The sequence below is a fragment of the Tachypleus tridentatus genome, chromosome 10 (genome assembly GCF_004210375.1).
Source record: "Tachypleus tridentatus isolate NWPU-2018 chromosome 10, ASM421037v1, whole genome shotgun sequence".
NCBI lineage: Eukaryota > Metazoa > Arthropoda > Merostomata > Xiphosura > Limulidae > Tachypleus > Tachypleus tridentatus.
Window position 1 is genome coordinate 55453970 of NC_134834.1, and position 20686 is coordinate 55474655.

Here is a 20686-nt window from a genome sequence, read left to right on the forward strand (position 1 = left end):
AATACTTAGAGAAACGTGTGAAAAATGAAACAGTGGAGTCTGTGGTAATAACATGGGACAACTGTGTTATTGGCTTCTACATGATGCTGTTAACACCCACGTGCAATTTTACTTTCCTTTGCCATACTGTATGTGGCGAGTTGAACCATGAAACATTCTTTATAATTACTCTGTACCTTATTAAGAAATGTTGCTTTGGCGAATCAACTGTTTGGAAAATAGCCTCTTTATCGCTGATGTTTAATAATATAAGAAAAACTGCTTCAAGTAAGTATTTTATAAAATTAGCATCTTTTTTATTTACTTTTTATCTAGAAAGGTTTTAAAGACCATTCTTTTAACAGTGATCAGTTAGAATTAAATAAATTTGTTGAATATAAGGATGTAATGTGAACTGTTAATTATTCAGCTCACATTTCGCAGGTTTTCCAAACTGTTCATAACTTCGAAGAAAAGTAAAAGTTAATTTTGGATTTTACATTTGATAAAATTTGATTTATAGGTTTTAAGAAAAGTATTATTTTGTAAAACTTGATTTATAGGTTTTAAAACCAATGTAATTTTGTATTGTTAGATACGGTGCCATTGTTGTATGCAAATGCAAAATACGGCATACATTTTTATAGCATATTCATACATTGAATGGATTTTAAGTTCTAATTCAGAACATGTCAAATTATTTCGAAATTATTTGCTAATTCAACCCTTAGTGTTACTTTCTCTAGCAAGACTGTCAATGAAGCTGTCTGTTGTTTTATGTGATGTCTATTTTGAGCTACGTATTTTACCTTTTCTTATATAGGGACTAATTTTGTGATTGGTATTTATTCCAGCGAAGAAACAGTTTAAATACTTTTAGTTTTACTTTTCACAGAGTAAGAAGTCTTCATCTGAGTGATCATCCACTTTTCTCTTTGTTTTTTATATTTTTTCTGTAAATAAAATGCTTATTTTCTTTTAAACTTCACATCTCTTTCATTCCATCCATAACAAACCACTCCACAGAGTGCGACCATGTACCTCTTATTATTGAAAACTTCAGGTAATCGTGTACAAAGTTTGTCTTACCAATATCTCGTCATGTTTTAGATTTCATAAATCTTGGAGACTCAATTTTGTAACATGCATCCGATGACAATATTTAAAAATATTTAACGATCTGGCTATCTATGGGTTATTTTATAAAGAAGAATTTAGTAGGTTAACCTGAAGATGACCTCGAAAAGTCGAAACGTTGTTCTCTGCTTATCAATAAGTGTTATTACCTATACCAGCCGTTTTGAGATACATTTTTATTTCAAGTGGGTTTATCGTCATCAAAAATAGGCTTCGAATAGTTTGCATTCAGTACCTGATGTCTTGCACTGATATTCATGCAAAGTTCCAACTTGCAAGAAGATAAAGTCTATAATTTTCTAACATATTTTTTACATGTTATGCATAAGACTTGGATTTTAGTTGTGGAAATACAAATAATAGAATAAATGTTTTCTTGCGACTGTGTGTAAAACATGTTTGAATCGACAATAAAGCGCGTGAACACTGAGTAGTAAGTAGAATATTTGTGAAGGAGAAGTGGGGATAACTAAATCATGTGAAAAGGAAGTGTAATGCAGATTCTTTTGTATTTTCAATGTAAATTAATATAACACTAAATTCATGAAAAACATTGACAAGTTTACATCATTATTTTACTGTATATCTTGGACGTTACTGTTTGTTTTGAATTTCGCACAAAGCTACTCGAGGGCTATCTGTGCTAGCCGTCCCTAATTTAGTAGTGTAAGACTAGAGGGAGGGCAGCTAGTCATCACCACCAACCGCCAACTCTTGGGCTACTCTTTTACCAACGAATAGTGGGATTGATCGTAACATTATACACCCCCACGGCTGGGAGGGCTAGCATGTTTAGCGCGACGCGGGCACGAACTCGCGACCCTCGGATTACGAGTCGCACGCCTTACGCGCTTGGCCATGCCAGGCCTTGGACGTTCCTGTAGTTTCCAGATAAACCAAAACATACTACTAAGAAAATATGAATAATTAAGTAACATGAGTAATGAAGTTTATGACCTGAAAAAATATTTTACTGAATGGAGCAATGGTTATTTATGTGACGGAAATAATAAATACGACAGTGTTATCTATGGTGATGTAATACAAAGATCTCGATATCAAAAGTGGTTATGGAGGCATAGAAATGTAACGTCATCTAGTGATTGGCGTTAAAATCAAAATAAAAAGTTTACACTTGGGTATTCAAGATCCATACAATTGGACAAATAATTATGATATGTGCAAGAACCATTTCTTTATAACTTAACATAATTTTAAATAAAAGTATTCTGACAAGAAGAACACGACTTTCACAAGCACAGTACATGAAGGTTTGCTTATATCTTTATTGTTGTTATTTTTAAATGCGGTACAGAAAATCGAATTTTCGAAAACTTTTTTTCAATAAATGGTAACACTTATAAACAAATATTACAGTTTATATTAGTGAAACGCTTAGTTCTGTATATTGAATCATTTTGATGCAAATGAGTTATGGATGATTAAAAAAGCAGAAGCTGAAACACTGAAATAGACTATTATTATATACTGGAAGTTATATTTCTATCAGTAAATCTATCAGTAAAACAACGCCCTAAAGGCGGCTGTTTATGCTAGTAACCAGAAATTGTAGAATTATAGCCGTAAGTATAACATATTTAATATTTTCTAAAAAAATATTTTTTCTTGGAATTATTGCACGAGTAAATATCTATACTCTTTACCATAAACCACATCCGGTCCTCCATTTTTTGGGAAGTAAATGAATATATTTATGAGATTTTTCATATTTAAGTATTGTTTTGATGATTACGTATTAGCACGTCCACCATTAATATCCTGCTGAAAAGTACTGAGTAAGCACACGTAACAACAATTTTAAAATTTAACACACGCCATCAAAACAGCACTAAATCAAATGGACAAGTTGTTAAGGCGTTCGACTCGTAATCTGAGAGTTGCGGGTTCGAATCCACGTCGTACCAAACATGCTCGCCCTTTCAGCCGTGGGGGCGTTATAATGTGACGGTCAATCCCATTATTCGTTGGTAAAAGAGTAGCCCAACAGTTGGCGATGGGTGGTGGTGACTAGCTGCCTTCCCTCTTGTCTTACACTGCTAAATTAGGGACGGCTAGCACAGATAGCCCTCGTGTAGCTTTGCACGAGATTCGAAAAAAACAAACAAACTTAAAAAGCAAAATCTACGATTATTACTATACATTATTATCTAATTATGTATATAAAGAAAGACTGATAGATCTGCAATGTGAGTTTACTGTGAACACATAACACAAACTCTTTCAGTAACCAATTTTGCAACTTGCAAATAGCCGATATTCCTGTAACAGTTCACAACCGCTAGGGTTTAAACACTGCATCATATTAGCATATGATACCCGCTTTCTGTTGCGGGGTTCAAAGGCTCCCCTCATAAGTTACAGAGGCTTCAGTGTACATGTCAAGTTACTCCATTATCCCCAATAACTTCTGTAAATGTTCTATAGGGGAATCCGACCTAAAATAACTCCCTGCCGTTAGGAAACTGTTTGTGGTACTCAAGTGCCTGTGCTATGCTTGTTTATGCTAACAAGTAAGTGGGGTCTTAACATTGTTTTAAAAATGACGCCTGCACGATTTCAATAACATGAAATCCATTAAAAAGCGCATTCATTCAGTAGCTTTATCAACGGTTACGTGGATGTTCGTTTCTATATCATTAAGCCTAGAAAAAAAAAACTTATACAAAATGGAGCACCTTCTCACTACCATCGTAATGTGAGGGCTTATCTTAACGACAATTTGCCGAACAGATGGACTAGGTGAAGAGATAGCACTGAATTTCCCCCACGTTCACAAGACCTCACACCTCTGGACTTTTCTTTTTATGGGGATTCGTCAAATATAAGGCTTATAGCACAAAAGCTGCAACAGTCAATGAGCTGAGAGCATCAACTGAAAGAGAATGCACCCAAATACCAAAGGAAATGATTCATGAAGTTTGCAATTTCATCTGTCCGCGTTATCAGCAGTGCCTGGATCAGAACGTTTATCAGTTCGAATTCCTGCGATAACTCAAAAGATTCTACACTTGTCTTCTTAAACTTGGATTATAAAATCTAGATATATCTTAATAAACATTGTATTTATAATCATTCAAAGTGTGTTTACATTTTTTGGGACACCCTGTATATTAGGTTTTTATACCATTTGCATTTGTTTATTGAATCAATTTCATGATCTCTACCTTTGTATCTGTTGTGGAATATTTTACTTCTAAGATGTATATGAGAAATTTCAAAAATCCCCCTCACACCAAACGTATTCGCCATTTCAGCCGTGGGGGCGTTATAATATTACGGTCAATTCTATTATAGGTTGGTAGAAGAGTAGCCCAAAAGTTGGGGGGTGGGTGGTGATGGCTAGTTACCTTTCTTCTAGTCTTACACTGCTAAATTAGGGACGGCTAACACAGATAGCTCTCGTGTAGCTTTGCGTGAAATTAAGAAACCAAACCAAAATTTTCAAAAAAATAATTTTCTCATCGAAACTAATTTTGTTTTTTAACTTTTAAAACACATTTTACTGCTATTTAATAATGAGAAACCATTTTAAAATTTGTATTCTCCGGCAGTCAATAAAAGTAACGTTCTGAATGTTATAAAAATAACTCGAATGTTTATTTATATAGTTATGTCATGGTTTGAAAAATACAAGTTAGAAGGATGTCCATGAAATAAATTGTTTTATATTTTAAACTAAAATCAACCATTAAAGAGTGAATTTCATGTGGAAATGTTTATTATTATTAGTTAAATGACATTTGTTTTAGAACCCTCGATAAGTGACGTCCAGCTCAACAGAAACATGAAATTTTTTTATATGGTTGAATCTCTTGTGCTTTTCTCATATAATTATTGAAATTAGAAACTTTAAGTTTCTTGTTTTAATATTATTTAGAAAGTACACACAGAACGTTACTTATTAGAAGAAAAGTATAACAGCGTAAAGCAACTTTCTTTCTATTCAGCTTAATGATATAGTAACGATAATCGACATAATCATTGATAGAGCAATCGAATGAAACTTTTTATATTTGAAAATTAATAATATAAATCATAAATATTTTGATGGGTATTATTATTAATGACGTAACGACATATAGGAGGTTAGATTGGCATGCTTTACGCATGAGGACGAATTATCATTGATTAGTTTGTTTGAGCGTCTCCAAGGAGACTGGAAGAAACAAGATGAAACGTGAAGGTAAAGCATATGTTTGGCTTTTCGACCGTGCCGCGTTTGCAGTGCATGCGTTCGCAAACTGGAAGTTAAGTCAATCAGTTATTTCATTTGGGCACTTCACTGTCGGTTACGAGTCCGAAGATTTTGAGGAAACTCCGTAAACATCTTTGACAAGTTACCAAGAGATTTGCACTTCGTGTCAGGTTAACTGAATTAGGCAGGTTTCTGCGTAACACCTTTTTATTAAATCATGTTAAAGTTGTGCCATTTCAAGTTTCAAAATGCTCAACTCTGAGTCTAACCTGACAGTCGGCAAGATATATAGGTTTCAACTGTTTTGTAGTGTCCACGTAAAGACACAAAACTGATATAAAATGTCTCGTTGCTTTCGTAACAATGACGTCAGAAAACAAAAAAGTGACATTTTCCAATAGATCATGAAAACAGAAGTTATTACCCACGTGGAAGTCATCCTTTCGGTTTATTAGACTGAAGATCCACTATGAAACCTCCTGGCAGAAAGAAATTACTCCCTAGAAAGTTGACTAAATCCTATTGGAATTATTGTCTGATCTTCGTAGCATGTTGTAAGTCAAACAATTATTATTTGTCGGTTAACAGGTCATCTGAATTTTGAAACACGTTTCTAATTTTCCAATAGCGTCTCTACAATATTTACAGATAACCAATTTATCGTGAACATTTAAATGCATTGCATATAATATCTCCACATTAATGGAATCAGTAGTGTAAATAATCTTATTTTATGTTTATAATGACAAACAAACACAGAACTCTATAAAAGTGTCATCAGTGAAGGAAGTAGCCAATAATCGAGACCACATCCCAGTTATGTAGTGTAGTGAACTGGTTTCAAACAGATTCAGAAGTAATTTTAACATTTGAAGAAAAAAATGTAAAGTAGCAGTATATCCCTAGATGTATATATGTGCATGTGCTTTAATTCTTTTAACAAGGATAGAGAGGTGCTACTATATTAAACCCATGTTTTATACATATAATAGTTAAAATAATTCGTGGTGTAATATATTGTTTTGACTGAGTGTAATTTAACTGTTAAATAGTAGAGTGAGTTTCTTACTGAAGTGTAAGTTAAATTGTTGTATCTTATATAAGTCACGTTGTGTGTTTATTTATTTTTGTTCGCAAACCCTATTTGCAGTTTTGAAATAAGACCAAAATTGGCAAAGGGGCTCAGAGGGTTGTTCTTATATATATATATATATATAAGTGGCGTAGGACCCCTACAAATAGGGGCTGAGATGTTCCCAAAATGTCACTCAAGCATGATTAGGGTTTAGGAGTGAATTTGCATGGTTACTGAACTCGAATCTGGTATTGGAACTTGTGTTCGTAGTTCCTCTCGGAATCCCGGGGAGTTATATTTTTGAAACTGTATTCACACTCCCATTCACTAGTTCGTGCGATCAAACTCGGCACACGTGCTCGGGAAAAAGAAATTCATCGTGAAACGTCTGAAAACAAAAAACAGTTTTTTTTAAAGTTCTTGAGCAACTGCTGGTGCCTCTTCAATAAGATTTCTCACTAAGTGGCGAAATAAGTTACGCATGTGAAACGAATAGAGTAGGGCCGTTTGGACTAGGACTTTTGTCTGTTGTACTTTTATAAAAATACATTATTGGATCGAAAAGTCTCTATAAATGTACGAGGATACAAGAAGGAAAAAAATTAACATTGCTACAGCTATAATTACAACTCTGTTTCCTGTCTTTTATTGTATTACATATGTATACTAATTTCAATAAATATTATTTAATGTTTTAATGTTGAGAAACGTCGGTTCTGTTTTCAAAGGTATCTCGTTTATTCGTAAGATCAATGTATATACAACTTAATATTACATACAAAAGTTGTTTAATCTACAAAAGAATCGGTATAAAAATATAGCTATGTGAGTAGAAATATAAAATTGAAAAGAAAAAATGTTAGGTTGTACATACATTTTATTACACTTACAGCAGACCACGATATATTCTACAACTACACAATTCTTGTTCTTGAAAACTTTGGGTAATTAATCTAGGTTATTAGTGACCAACTCAGCAATGATGAATGAGTTTTAAAATAGGCAAAACTAAAGTCATCAGTAGCGGATACGGAGAATCAAAGAATATATTAGGCTACTAACGACTTTAATTTTGCCTATTTTAAAACTCATTCATCATTGCTGAGTTGGTCACTAATAACCTAGATTAATTACCCAAAGTTTTCAAGAACAAGAATTGTGTAGTTGTAGAATATATTGTGGTCTGTTGTGGGTGTAATAAAAGAGTCAAGACAGATATGGAATTGAAATGAAAATAAACACTATTTACTGACAAAGCATCAAACAAAAGAATATATATATATACAGTGGAACCTCGGTTCTCGAACGACTCTCTTCTCGAACAATTCGGTTTTCGAACATATTTTTTGAGAAAAAAAATGTCTCGGTTATCAAACATAAACTCGGTTTCCGAGCCAAGCTGTCGTGGCCCGAACCTCCGAAATAACCCGACTGACGATCCGAACGACTTTTTGCCCATTTTCGGCCCATGCCAAGCTTGCCCAAAACATTTTACCCGCACCTGTCGCTCAGTCCACTCTCGCTAAAATCTGCTGTGAACATTCTCATTTTTATTTTTTTATTTTTTTTTCTAAATATTCTAATTAAATAAGCCACCATGGGGTCAAAGAAGGATAATGAAAGCCACAAACCAAAAAGAAAAGTTGTTAGAGCCACAATAGAGGTGAAAAAAGATCTCAGAGCGAACTATGAGAGTGGTGTTTGCGTGTCTGACCTTGCTACACAGTTTGGTATGGTGAAGTCTACAGTCTGCACCATACTGAAAAATAAAGAGGTCATCAAAGGAGCTAATGTTGCAAAAGGAGCGACAGTGCTTACGAAACAAAGATCACAAACAATGGAAGAGGTAGAAAAACTGTTGTTTATTTGGGTAAACGAAAAACAGTTAGCTGGTGATAAGATTTCTGAGACCATTATTTGTGAGAAAGCAAAGCAGCTGCATGCTGACCTCCTGAAAAGCACCCCTGGAACGTGTGCTGATACAAGTGATGCCATTAAGGCTAGTAGGGGGTGGTTTGAAAAATTTAGGAAGAGACGTGGCATACATAGTGTGGTGAGACATGGGGAGGTTGCCAGTTCTAACAAAGACGCTGCTGATAAATTTGTTAGGGAATTTAAGGACTATGTAGAAGCTGAGGGTTTTATTCCCCAACAGGTGTTCAACTGTGATGAGACAGGCCTATTTTGGAAGAAAATCCCAATGAGGACCTACATCACCAAGGAGGAGAAGTCACTGCTAGGACACAAGCCAATGAAGGACAGGCTGACTCTATTGTTATGTAGTAATGCAAGTGGGGACTTAAAACTTAAGCTTTTGCTTGTGTACCATTTTGAGAACCCGAGGGTTTTCAAGGAAAATAATGTCCTGAAAAGTAAACTAAATGTCATGTGGAGGGCTAATAGTAAAGCATGGGTAACTAGGCAATATTTTATGGAGTGGGTCCATGAAGTGTTTGCCCCAAGTGTAAAGAATTATCCTACGGAAAAACAATTGCCACTCAAAGCCCTTCTTGTGATGGACAATGCACCTGCTCACCCACCAGGCTTGGAGGACGGGTTGGTGGAGGAGTACAGTTTCATTACGGTGAAGCTCTTGCCCCTAACACGACTCCTCTTATTCAGCCCATGGACCAGCAGGCCATATCGAACTTTAAGAAATTCTACACCAAAGCACTGTCTCAAATGTGCTTTGAAGTGACCTCTGACACAGAGTTAACCCTTAGAGAGTTCTGTAAAAATCACTTTAATATCCTCCATTGCTTGAGGATCATAGACAAAGCCTAGAGGGAAGTGTCTTTGAGGACCATGAACTCAGCTTGGAAGAAATAGTGGCCAGACTCAGTAGCAGATAGAGACTTTGAAGGCTTTGAGGCTGAGCCTGTTGTCGAGGATATTTCCTCACTTGGCAAGTGTATGGGCTTGAATGTGAGTGGTGATGATGTGGAGGAGTTGGTGGAAGACCACAACACTGAGCTCACCACGGAAGAACTCCAAGACCTTCAGAAGGAGCAGCAACCCAAGGCAACTGAGGAAGTGTCTTCAGATGAGGAGGAGGGAAGGGAGGATGTTCCTAGTTCACTAATCAAGGAAATGTGTGGAAAATTAGGAGAGTTACAAAGTTTTGTGGAAAAATTTCACCCTGACAAACTGTAGCAAAACGCAGCATAAACCTTTTCAATGACAATGCCCTCCTACTCTCCAAGATCCTTACCACCTTTCACTTATGCCATCAGCTCTCCTCAGCACAGGTAGAGTGCAGTTAAATTTTTATTTATTGTTTTTTTATTGTGTTTATAGTTTTTGTGGTTGACTTTATGCTTGTAAGTGTTATTATACAGGTATAAATAAGCAATATTTTTACTTAAAATGCCTCATAATGCGTAATTTCTGGAGGTCTGTAACGGTTTAATATAATTTACAATATTTCTCATGAAAAAAATTGATTCAGTTTCGAAAAAAATCGGTTTTCGAACAGCCTTCTGAAACGGATTAAGTTCGAGAACCGAGGTACTACTGTATATATGTATAAAAAAGACGTATTTATATACATTTAGATAAAATTAATACTGATAGAATTAAGCAAATTCCATTAAAACAAAATCGAAAGGAAGGACTGCGTTAAAAACAGTAAATCCAAAACCTGACTAATTATGTTAGTTTTAGTTTACCCAAAACAAAAATAAATTATAAATTAAAAACGCTGCATTAATTGAAACGATCCCAGGGTACAAGCTATAATTTGGGATATAAAATGTACCCTAGGTTTTAATTTATTAATTCTATCAGCATTAATATATTTAAAAATATATTCAATGTAAGTGATTTCTTGCTAAATGTGTCGCAATTTTCGATTACATTATTTAATCTTTAAAAGGTTAAGTGTTATAGCCTTAATAATAAAAACTTACGCAGTCGCCTCCAAAACCTTGGGTACATTTCATATTCTACATTATAGCTTGTATCCTGGGATCCTTTTAATTAGTGCATCGTTTTTTTTAATTTTTCAATTTATATTTGTTTCGGCTTGTTTTTGGTTATAACATTTTGTATACTGTGGGCATTGGGAAGGATTGTAGAAAGTGTGGAGCTAAAGGAGAATTCATTTTTTATCGTTTGAAAGTGGGTGGATTTGTTTGTTTGTTTGTTCCTTTGTTTTTAAATTCCGCGCAAAGCTACTCGAGGGCTATCTACGCTAGCCGTCCCTAATTTAGCAGTGTAAGACTAGAGGGAAGGCAGCTAGTCATCACCACCCACCACCAACTCTTGGGCTACTCTTTTGCCAACGAATAGTGGGATTGACCGTTACATTATAACGCCCCCACGGCTGAAAGGGCGAGCATGTTTAGTGCGACCGGGATTTGAACCCGCGACCCTCGGATTACGAGTCGAACGCCTTAACGCGCTTGGCCATGCCGGGCCGTAAGGAAATGGAACACACGGCTTTTTGAGAATGTTTCTTCTACGAATTTTATTTGTTCACGTGATTTCCAAGCACGAATAGAGAAAGTTACTGTTTTCAAAATCTCTTACTATTTTTTTTTTTAAATTTTATGCTTTATAATGTTATTGGACATGACAAACAAACGATATGAAACAAAATATTGCGTAAATTGGGACTATAAAGCGAGCCCGGCATGGCCAGGTGGTTAAGGCACTTGACTCGTGATATGAGGGTCGCGAGTTTGAATCCTCGTCACACCAAACATGCTCGCCATTTCAGCCGTGAGGGCGTTATAATATGACGGTCAATTCTATTATTGGTTGGTAAAAGAGTAGCCCAAGAGTCGGCGGTGGGTGGTGATGACCTTCCCTCTGGTCTTACACTGCTAAAATAGGGATGGCTAGCACAGGTAGCCTTCGTGTAACTTTACGCGAAATTAGAAAAGCAAACAAACAAACTATAAAGCGTTACAGATTAGTTTACGTTGCTGTGGAGAACATTAAGAAGACTAGAAAATAAGTAACGTCTGAAGAAAACCTGGAAGACAATCGCGATATTAGTTAAACTTTTTTCAAATAATTTGTTACACCATCTATTTAAATACCATTAAACAAGTAATTTTTTTAAAAAGTCTTACACCAAATATAAAATACAGCCATTAGTACCTCAACTTACTTAGTCTAATGAATACAGAATACAATAAATAAATTAATACATACATGTATATAAATAGCTTCGCAGTTAAATACCTTCGACATGTTGACTAGACACTCGGCTATGAAAGCAAGAATTATAATTATGTATCTGGCCCGGCATGGCCAGGTGATTAAGGCGCTCGATTTGTAACCATCGCACCAAACATGTTTACTCTCTCAGCCGTGGGGAGTTATAATATTACGATAAATCCCACTATTCGTTGGTAAAAGAATGACCCAAGAGTTGGTTGCGGGTGGTGCTTTTCCTCTAGTCTTACACTGCTGAATTAGGGACGGCTAGCGCATATCCCTCATGTAGCTTTGTGCGAAATTCAGAAAACAAACAAATAATTATGTATCTATGTTTTCCTAGAATTATTAATATCTTGGAATGATCTACCCTGGCTTTTCTCATATTTTGTACCCAATTCTTTTCGTATTGTCTATACATTGGAAGCATTTAATATTATGTACCTCAGTTTTTTGGTGTTGCTCATATTTTGAAAATGATTTTACTGAATTGAACTTTTGCCTATTTTAATATAGAATATTTCAAATCATTGTTTATTTTTATGTTGTGAAAATATATTTGCGCGTGTCGCTGACATAAAAAATCAGCTGAAATTTGAAATCCACGACTTATAACGACTTAAAATTGAATATTAAAATACTGAGAATATGGAACAAATCACAAAGTAAGCTGAACTAATTATAATAACAAAAATGTCAAAACTCATTGCCTGATCATCAACGTAACAGATTGAAATGATGTATTTATTTTATTACCAATCACAATATTTCACGACTAGCAAAACAAAAAATTAAAAGATGGCAGCATTATTCACTGCATTAATTTATACTCTAACATTTCTGTGACTGCCTGAAGACTGCATTGTTTTAATTTGTATTTCAAACAAAACTTGGTATTGTTATTTAAATCTGATCACTTACTTGAATAGTGATATACAGATAAGAGTACATAATAACTTGCAATAATAATAAACATTTGCGTGTGTATGTGTATTTTCTTATAGCAAAGCCATATCGGGCTATCTGTTGAGGCCACCGAGGGGAATCGAACCCTTGGTTTTAGCATTATAAATCCATAGACTTACCGCTGTACTAGCGGGGGACTAAACATCTGTTGCTGCCCAGTGGCTCAGCAGTATGTCTGTGGACTTGCAACTCTAAAAACCGGCTTTCGATACCCGTGGTGGGCAGAGCACAGATAGTTCATTGAGTAGCTTTGTACTTAATTCAAAACAACAACAACAACATTTGTTCTGTTAATTTTTGTAATTAAAATCTGTTGAACTAAATATCATAACTGATTTACCATTTTACAGCACAATTTCTTTTCACTTCACATGTGTTTTTTCATTATACTGATTTAAAACGTTTTAAACATTGCCCAATAAGAATTTTAACAGATCATAATAAGATTTGGCATTAATACTTAAATAAAATAATTTATTTTTAATAAAACTTTTCAAAATATTTTAAAAAGTACAAATGTAGTTTTCATTGTTCTTGGTTTATAGGCTAGTTCTTTTTCATTTTCTTCTCGGTATTTTCTCCATTCTCAAACGTTTCCACAGTCTTTCTACCTTCATCCTTATTTTCCTCTTCTGTGAATATGACAACCTCACCAGAAGGTTCGAGTCTGGCTCTTTAGAATATTCAGATTCACTTTGAAGCCAAACCATGCCTGTTCATTTGCTTGGCCTTTATTTTGAGTTTCTATGGTCAAAATATTTAGACTGTTTCTATATACTTATAAATGCTATATACTTAAGCATTTCAGCTATCTTTCAGTTATTTTGTTAAGATTTTTAGAGTTTATAAACCTGTACGTGCTGAAAAAAACACCTCGGTTACTGATGTAAATAAGAAAAAGCTGAGAACAGCAACAGCTACTTAGTGAAGACGACCTACGTCAGGGTTAACAATCTCACGAGTTCTGAATCGACATTCCTGCTTTCCTGACATTTCAACATAAAAGCTTAAAAACTTTGACCTTTCCTCTCTATCAAAAAGGTCAGATAATAATCTTTTCTGTAACATCAGACGTAGTTTTTGCAACTTTCTATAAGCGAGATGTTCCATGGACACGACCTCCAAAAGAAAAAGTTTCCAATGTATAAATGATCCATAATGTTTGTAACCTTTGAACTGAGTGAAGTGCTAGTTTTTACGTTTCTTATGAGTGTCGAGGATTTAGAGAATTAAAGTGTTAAGTGTTTTTTATGATAATTGAAAACATACGAAATAAGAATAACTTTTCGAATATCTGATTTAAATGTTATGGTCTATCAGAAAGAAAAATTCCTAAAACTCGATCAATTTGTTAACTTTTAATCAAATTACATTTCTGCTTTCTGGGTCTTAGCCTCTCTGTCCAGGCTAGGCATAACTTTATCCTACTGCTAAAACTAAGCTTAAAAGGCAAATCACAAAATGTTCAAACGTATTTTCACTTGCAGTTTCGAAAGAAGTAGTCGATATTTTTCTTTTCTGGATGCTATTGAACAGTGCGATCAAAAGCTGAAAACAGTGGACACACTTAACAGTGTATTTTCATTATGTCTCTATAGAAAAACGTTTCAGCTTCACGTTGTTGGCTATAAGAATGTTCAAGAAACGTGTAGCACAAGTGTCTAACTCTATCAGAATATTGCATTTGAAGTAAATTTCAGATTCCACTTTCACTGATCTGGTTAATTTTTATGAATTATGTATCCTTGTTACACAACTTTCATGTGATCTGAAAATCTAAACCGTGTTGTTTACAGTCAGACACTAGTAATGTAATAACGAAATTCACAACCGGTTCATTTTTTGGGTCACTTCATCTATCGAACTGGAGGCCCGAGGTATACGTTTCTGTCACTTTTAGGTTTAAATAACGATTAAGTCTTTTGAAATCAATCTTCAGTAGATGGGTTAACAAGTGATAACGCATTGGAAGTTGTAGAGGTGGACATATGTAGCTCAGGCGACTGACCAATGGTCAGTGGAGTTTCTGTGACATACAGTGTTGTAAATTACAACTCACAAGTATGATTGTGCTACTCTGTTGTTATAAGGACAAAACCTTTTCCATGTTGAAGCTTATAAGACGTGAAGCTGGTGAGACAGGGTTACATGGCAACTGACAATAACGGCAGCGCGTGAATGTAATAAGGGTTATTTTCAAAACGTACTTTATCATACAATACATTCAAGTCAGATATATATTATCTCCATTTTTACTAACACTTTTTTATTTTGCACATAGCTAGACGTATTTGGTAGTTTTAGGCCTAATAATACTTGGGCTTATATTAGTTTAATTTTCATGCTAAATTTACCTTAACTTCATCAGGTAATTTATCACTATTATTCACGTTGTTACTCATTCTTATAGTGTTTTCCACAATGCTTGCAACTAAAAGTCACCGATTGTTGTCCTATTTCATAATTATTACTTGGAGTATAAATAAGTTATGACACTATTTTGAATATAACCTATCCTCACGGAATATTTTTTTTATTGTGCTTTACTGTTACTTAAACCACCGAACTCATAAACTGAGCCACGGAAGCTTCTACACTATGCATGCCTGTTTTATATCTAAAATCGCAATAATCTTGAGAAAGTCTGAACATTTTCAAATTATTCACGTAAGCCTATGCGTATCAGCATTTTCTATATAAAAAAATGTTTGTTGTTAGTGACTGATGAACATTCACACAATTTATCATGACGGCAGCTACATATTGACTCCAGGCCTAGTCTGTTGGGTGTTTTGGGTGAATCTGTTAACGAGGTAAATTTAGACTATTCTAACTAGACAATGTTTGTTGCGTGGTTTATACGTAACTGTACTTTAACAATTAAAGAAAAAAAAAAGGAGAGAGTTACCAGTAATACTACTTTGCATCAGTAACCAGTATCCCATGTCAACCATTACCAGTAACCAGTATCCCATATCAACCATTACCAGTAATACTACTTTGCATCAGTAACCAGTATCTCATGTCAATCATTACCAGTAATACTACTTTGCATCAGTAACCAGTATCCCATGTCAACCAGTAGAGACATACTTACATAAAAATTTATTTATTATAAATACAGTATATAACATCAGTGATGTTTATTAGAAGCAATGCACGAATGGTAAGTCTTATCATCCCATGTTGTAACAAATTATATATCTATCTTACGTTTTTAGTTATTACAATATAAAGTAGAGGCATTTTTACTGAATGCCTCGTAGTTTCTTAAGTTTGTTTCATTTCTATATCAGGAAAAATTTCGTTACACTAGATTAACACTACGAAAAAAGTTTAATAATAAAAACTCGTGTTTCTTGCAAGCTGCAAGAGACTAGACATAGAATGTGTTTAACAATATAATGGACCTGATACTAGTGTCTTATGACAAATATTAAAGTTTAACTTTGTAGATTTCAATAGTTACACGTACATGCGCAGTATTAGTTTTATATATGCAAAAAGAAATGTCTATGACCATTAACAGACATATTTTATCTTTTTTTAATTATAAAATACAGTTTTTAATTACATTTATTTATTTATTTTGAATTTTGCGCAAAGCTACACGAGGGCTGTCTGCGATAGCCCTCTCTATTTTAGCAGTGTAAGACTAAGAGGAAGGCAGTTAGTCACCATCGCCCACCGCCAACTCTTGGGCTACTCTTTTACCAACAAATAGTGGGATTAACCGTCATATTATAACGGCTGAAAGGGCGATCATGTTCGGTGTGACGGGGATTCGAACTAGCGACCCTCGGATTACGAGTCGAGTGCCTTAACCATCTGGCCATGCCAAGCCACAAGGAAGCATTCATTCCTTAATAGCGCCCCCCCCAGTGGCTCAGCGGTGTGTCTGCGGAGTTACAAGGCTAAAAACTGGGTTTCAATACCCGTGGTGGGCAGAGCACAGATAGCCCGTTGTGTAGCTTTTTGCTTAATTCAAAACGACAACGACAATAACATCCTTAATAACAAATTTTTATTCAACTTGCATATGCCAGTGCTATAATTGAATAACGTTTTGCTGATCCGATATCTCGTTTTAACAGTTCTGAGCCAATAAATATTGTATTGCTACTTCCATTTAGTTAATTTTTTTTTGAAACATCATGAGCATGGTCTGACATGACACTTAATTTTTCCGTTCGCACCAAACATGCTCGCCCTTTCAGCCGTGGGGGCGTTATAATGCTTCTGTCAATCCCACTATTCGTTGGTAAAAGAGTAGCCCAAGAGTTGGCGGTGGGTGGAGACGACTAGCTGCCTTCCCTCTAGTCTTACACTGCAAAATTAGGGACGTCTAGCGCAGATAGCTCTCGAGTAGCTTTGCGCGAAATTCAAAAAACAAACAAACAAACGACACTTAATTTATATCGTGAACGTAGTGGTTGCTCATTATGTGTTATTCGATGCAACTCGCTCTACATGATTAACATTTTTTTTTTACAAAAGCTTTGTTTCACATGCTGGACACGATTAACTGATTTGTGTAATAGATATGTTGATTCATGTTGAGAGAATGTTTCATTGGTGTACTTGAGTGTGATCAACTAATCCACTTCAATTATTCATTGAACTATGTACTCGAGAAATTACAATTTCGTTATTGTTGTAACGGTTTTTATTGTTGGGAAGGTGCATTTGGAATATATTATTTTTAAAAATAACAATGCTTAGTCCAGTCTACTTAGCGATGAAAAAAACAATTCGTTTCTCAAGTTTCACTGTTAGCTTATCCAACAATCATTGACAGATCTTACTTTACCAATTCACTATGTCTAAAGAGCAATTTCACTTCTTATTTAATTTTGTATCTTTATTGTGTTGTTGAAACACAAATTTATTGTTTACGGTATTTGAAGTATTTGACTAACAGACTGACAGTAACAGACAAATTAACTAAATCACGTTGCTGATTATTCATTTTTTATCTGCCGAAAAAACTCGCCAATTTAGTAATTTATTATCATAGATTCATAAACTAATTCTACTGTAGACTAATTCTATTTTATACATGTTCAAATTATTTCTTAAACTTTTTAGAAAGTTCCATTCTCTGCGGATAAACCTATTACGTTCATATAAACTTCCTTCTTTATAAATGCAGTTTTCTGGAATCTTATAGAGCAACAGTTGGCCATAGTTGGCTCGAGTCGGGTTTCAGGTTCGAGTGTCTTTCACATCAAACATGTTCGCCCTTACAGCATTGGTCAATCCCACTATTCGTTGGTAAAACGTTAGCTCAACAGTTGGTAGTAGTTATTGATGACTAGGTGCCTTCCTTCTTGTCTTACATTGCTAAATTAGGGATGGCTAACGCATATAGCCCTACTGCAGCTTTACGCAAAATTGAAAACGAACAAGAGAGGCGATTTTCAATCTTTAGTAACCGGGGACCACTTTTACGGAGCCTTTAACTCATAGAGTTTATTTTGAAAGAAAGAAAAAGATTCAGTGTATATGAAAAGAGTTATTCCAAAATTAAATGCTTTAAGTGATATAAATTTAAACTAACGAAAAATATTTTTTGAAATTTCGGGCATGATTTACGGACCCCCTGGAGTATCCTTACGTATCCTCATAGGTTAATGAACCACAATTTGAGGAACTCTGGTCAAGATAAAAAAAATACTGCCTACAGCAATGTTGTCATAAAGCAGTTTTTAGTCTGTTTGTTGAAATCTGTATTTCATATTTTTGCAAAACTACTTAAATTATGCATGCCTTCGAACATAACCTTCAGAAACGTTGTTTTGGTTTTTATAACGGATTTTCCAAAATTCAGCTACGCAGATTTTGAAAATAATATTTTTTTTCTATCACGTAGGGAATTTTTTACAAATCGGAAAGAAAGAAACAACTCTTACTCAGATCAGATTATTTTATTTACTACAATGAATTTTTTCTTGTGTTTGTTAACATAATAATTAAGGTTCTTTTAAATTTCTTATTAATTTTTTTAAGTACTTCAATTAGCTTCAGTTTATTTTGTATACACAATAGACATTTTGGACTAACATGCGTAATTTAATAACTTTTATTATACGATTTATGACTAGGTTAGTTGTGTTTGAACTGTAACTATGGTTATGCAGTTAATTTTAGTGCCGTGTAGTGAATAACCGACCTTAATCTCCACTTTGTATTAAAAATGTAACCTTACCTTATTAACACTGAGAAACAAAAGATAAATTGTAGACTGTGAAATTCCTACTCAGCAAGGCTAAATATTTGTTATGCCCGAAAATTTTATTCTTCTGTTGCAAAATGAAGCACTTGTAAGTCTTTTTTTAGCTAACCCCTTCAGAACTTCAGAATTCTTAAAAATTAAGTTAGCACATACACTGCTGGCCAAAATCTTAAGGCCAATGAACATAAAGAAAAAATATGTATTTTGCGTTGTTAGACTCAACCACTTATTTGAGTGGAGCTTCGAAAGATGAAAATAAGAAAAGGAAAAATAAAAATAAAAAACTTTCGTAGTATTTAATAGGGGAAATGTGAACACTATTAAATCTAAGCTGTTTAACAATAAAGACTTAAATAAGGACAGTGATTAAAATCATAATTGAGATAGCATATAGTATCAAATGTATATAATCTAACATAAACATAGGAAGCAATAAAACATTAGCTGGGTTATAATTAGAGGAGTGACAGTGTGAGGTGGTGGTTTGTAAAAAATAGAAATTGCATATGTATATTTAAAGTGAAAATGTCTGTGGCATGTTACGTATTGTAATTCATTTCGGACGAGTTTCCGATTTATTATCTTACTTACGTTATGCAATACGAGTTCAAATAACAGAGAATTTTGATTTTAATTTAAAAGTTAATTAAATATCGATTTTGTAACGGATTTACTATTAAGTATTTATTTTACTATCTATGTTTGTTCCAGTTTAATATGTATTTAGAAATACATATGTGTAATGCGAAAATCCCAGCTGTTCTCTAAATTTGTAGAAGATTTTTGAGCGTAAGAATCGACAATGTAAGTACGACGTATGTAAAATACTAGTGATTACTGGTATTATTGGGCCAATTGAACTTTCGAGAACTTCATCTAAAGATAATAAATCAATGTGCCAAGAGACGGTATGATATTGTTTGGTCGCTACAGTCTGTATGATACAATCTTCGCTACTAGTTAGAGAACCTGAGTGCTCTATTGTGCTGGATGCACTCATTGAATAAAAAAAAAAAAAATATTTTTGCCAACATTGTGCTGCAGGCAGTTTCCTGTGCTAAAACTTCACGAAAAAGCAATACATCTTTCTAAAAATAACAGTAGGTAGGCAAACAACGACTTATAAGCACAATGAAGAATTTTACTAATGGTGGGACATACTACATTTTTTTGACGGAATATTTGTCTGTTGGTGTATTATCATAAATTTGTAAACTACAATATCAAACGAATGATGTGACACACACTGGCTTTTATATAGGTCAGATAGTTTAGCACTGCACTGTTGTGTGAAAACGTAATCTACTCACCAAAATCCAAGAGCAGCTTACCATTTAAAGAAACATTTAATGTAATACGTGTATATAACAGTACTGCTTTACAAAACACGTTCAGTAAAAAATACAAATATTGGAATATATGAGGGCTGTTCAAAAAATACGCGGACTGTTTGAATTGCGCGGCTCCAGTTGGTTCCAGGGGAATTCGCTTGGTGTCGCTAGGTTCGCACAGATCAGCTGATTACGACGCCATTTCCCGATTGCAGATATCTTCATTTGTGTATTAGCTACGCGGTTTTAAGTGAAGTGCGATTTTTTCGTTTGGCGGAGTTCAGAATGAATGACCTGAAGGAGCAACGACTTGCTGTGAAATTTTGTGTTAAACTTGGAAAATCTGCGACTGAAACTTTTGCTATGCTTAACACGGCTTACGGTGATGTTGCTAAGAAGCGTACGGCATGTTTCAAGTGGCATGAACGTTTTAAGGATGGTCGACAGTCCATTGAAGATGATGAGCGTCCTGGACGTCCTTCCACGTGAACTGACGACCCACACGTCGACAAAATCAACACCCTGGTGCGGACAAATCGACGTCTGACTGTCAGGAAGCTTGCTAAAGAGTGTGGGATATC

At 34.6% G+C, this 20686-nt stretch overlaps 1 protein-coding gene across 2 annotated transcripts in view; it reads left to right on the top strand.

Annotated features, from left to right (window-relative positions):
- The first annotated feature begins 5292 nt into the window (after positions 1 to 5292).
- Positions 5293 to 20686, top strand: part of LOC143229327 (uncharacterized) — a 93915-nt gene continuing 78521 nt past the window's right edge. For both annotated transcript variants that reach the window (XM_076461508.1, XM_076461509.1), the window contains exon 1: positions 5293 to 5886. In XM_076461508.1, coding sequence (XP_076317623.1) covers positions 5802 to 5886 — 85 coding nt within the window. In that variant the 5' untranslated portion in view covers positions 5293 to 5801. The remainder of the gene's footprint in view (positions 5887 to 20686) is intronic.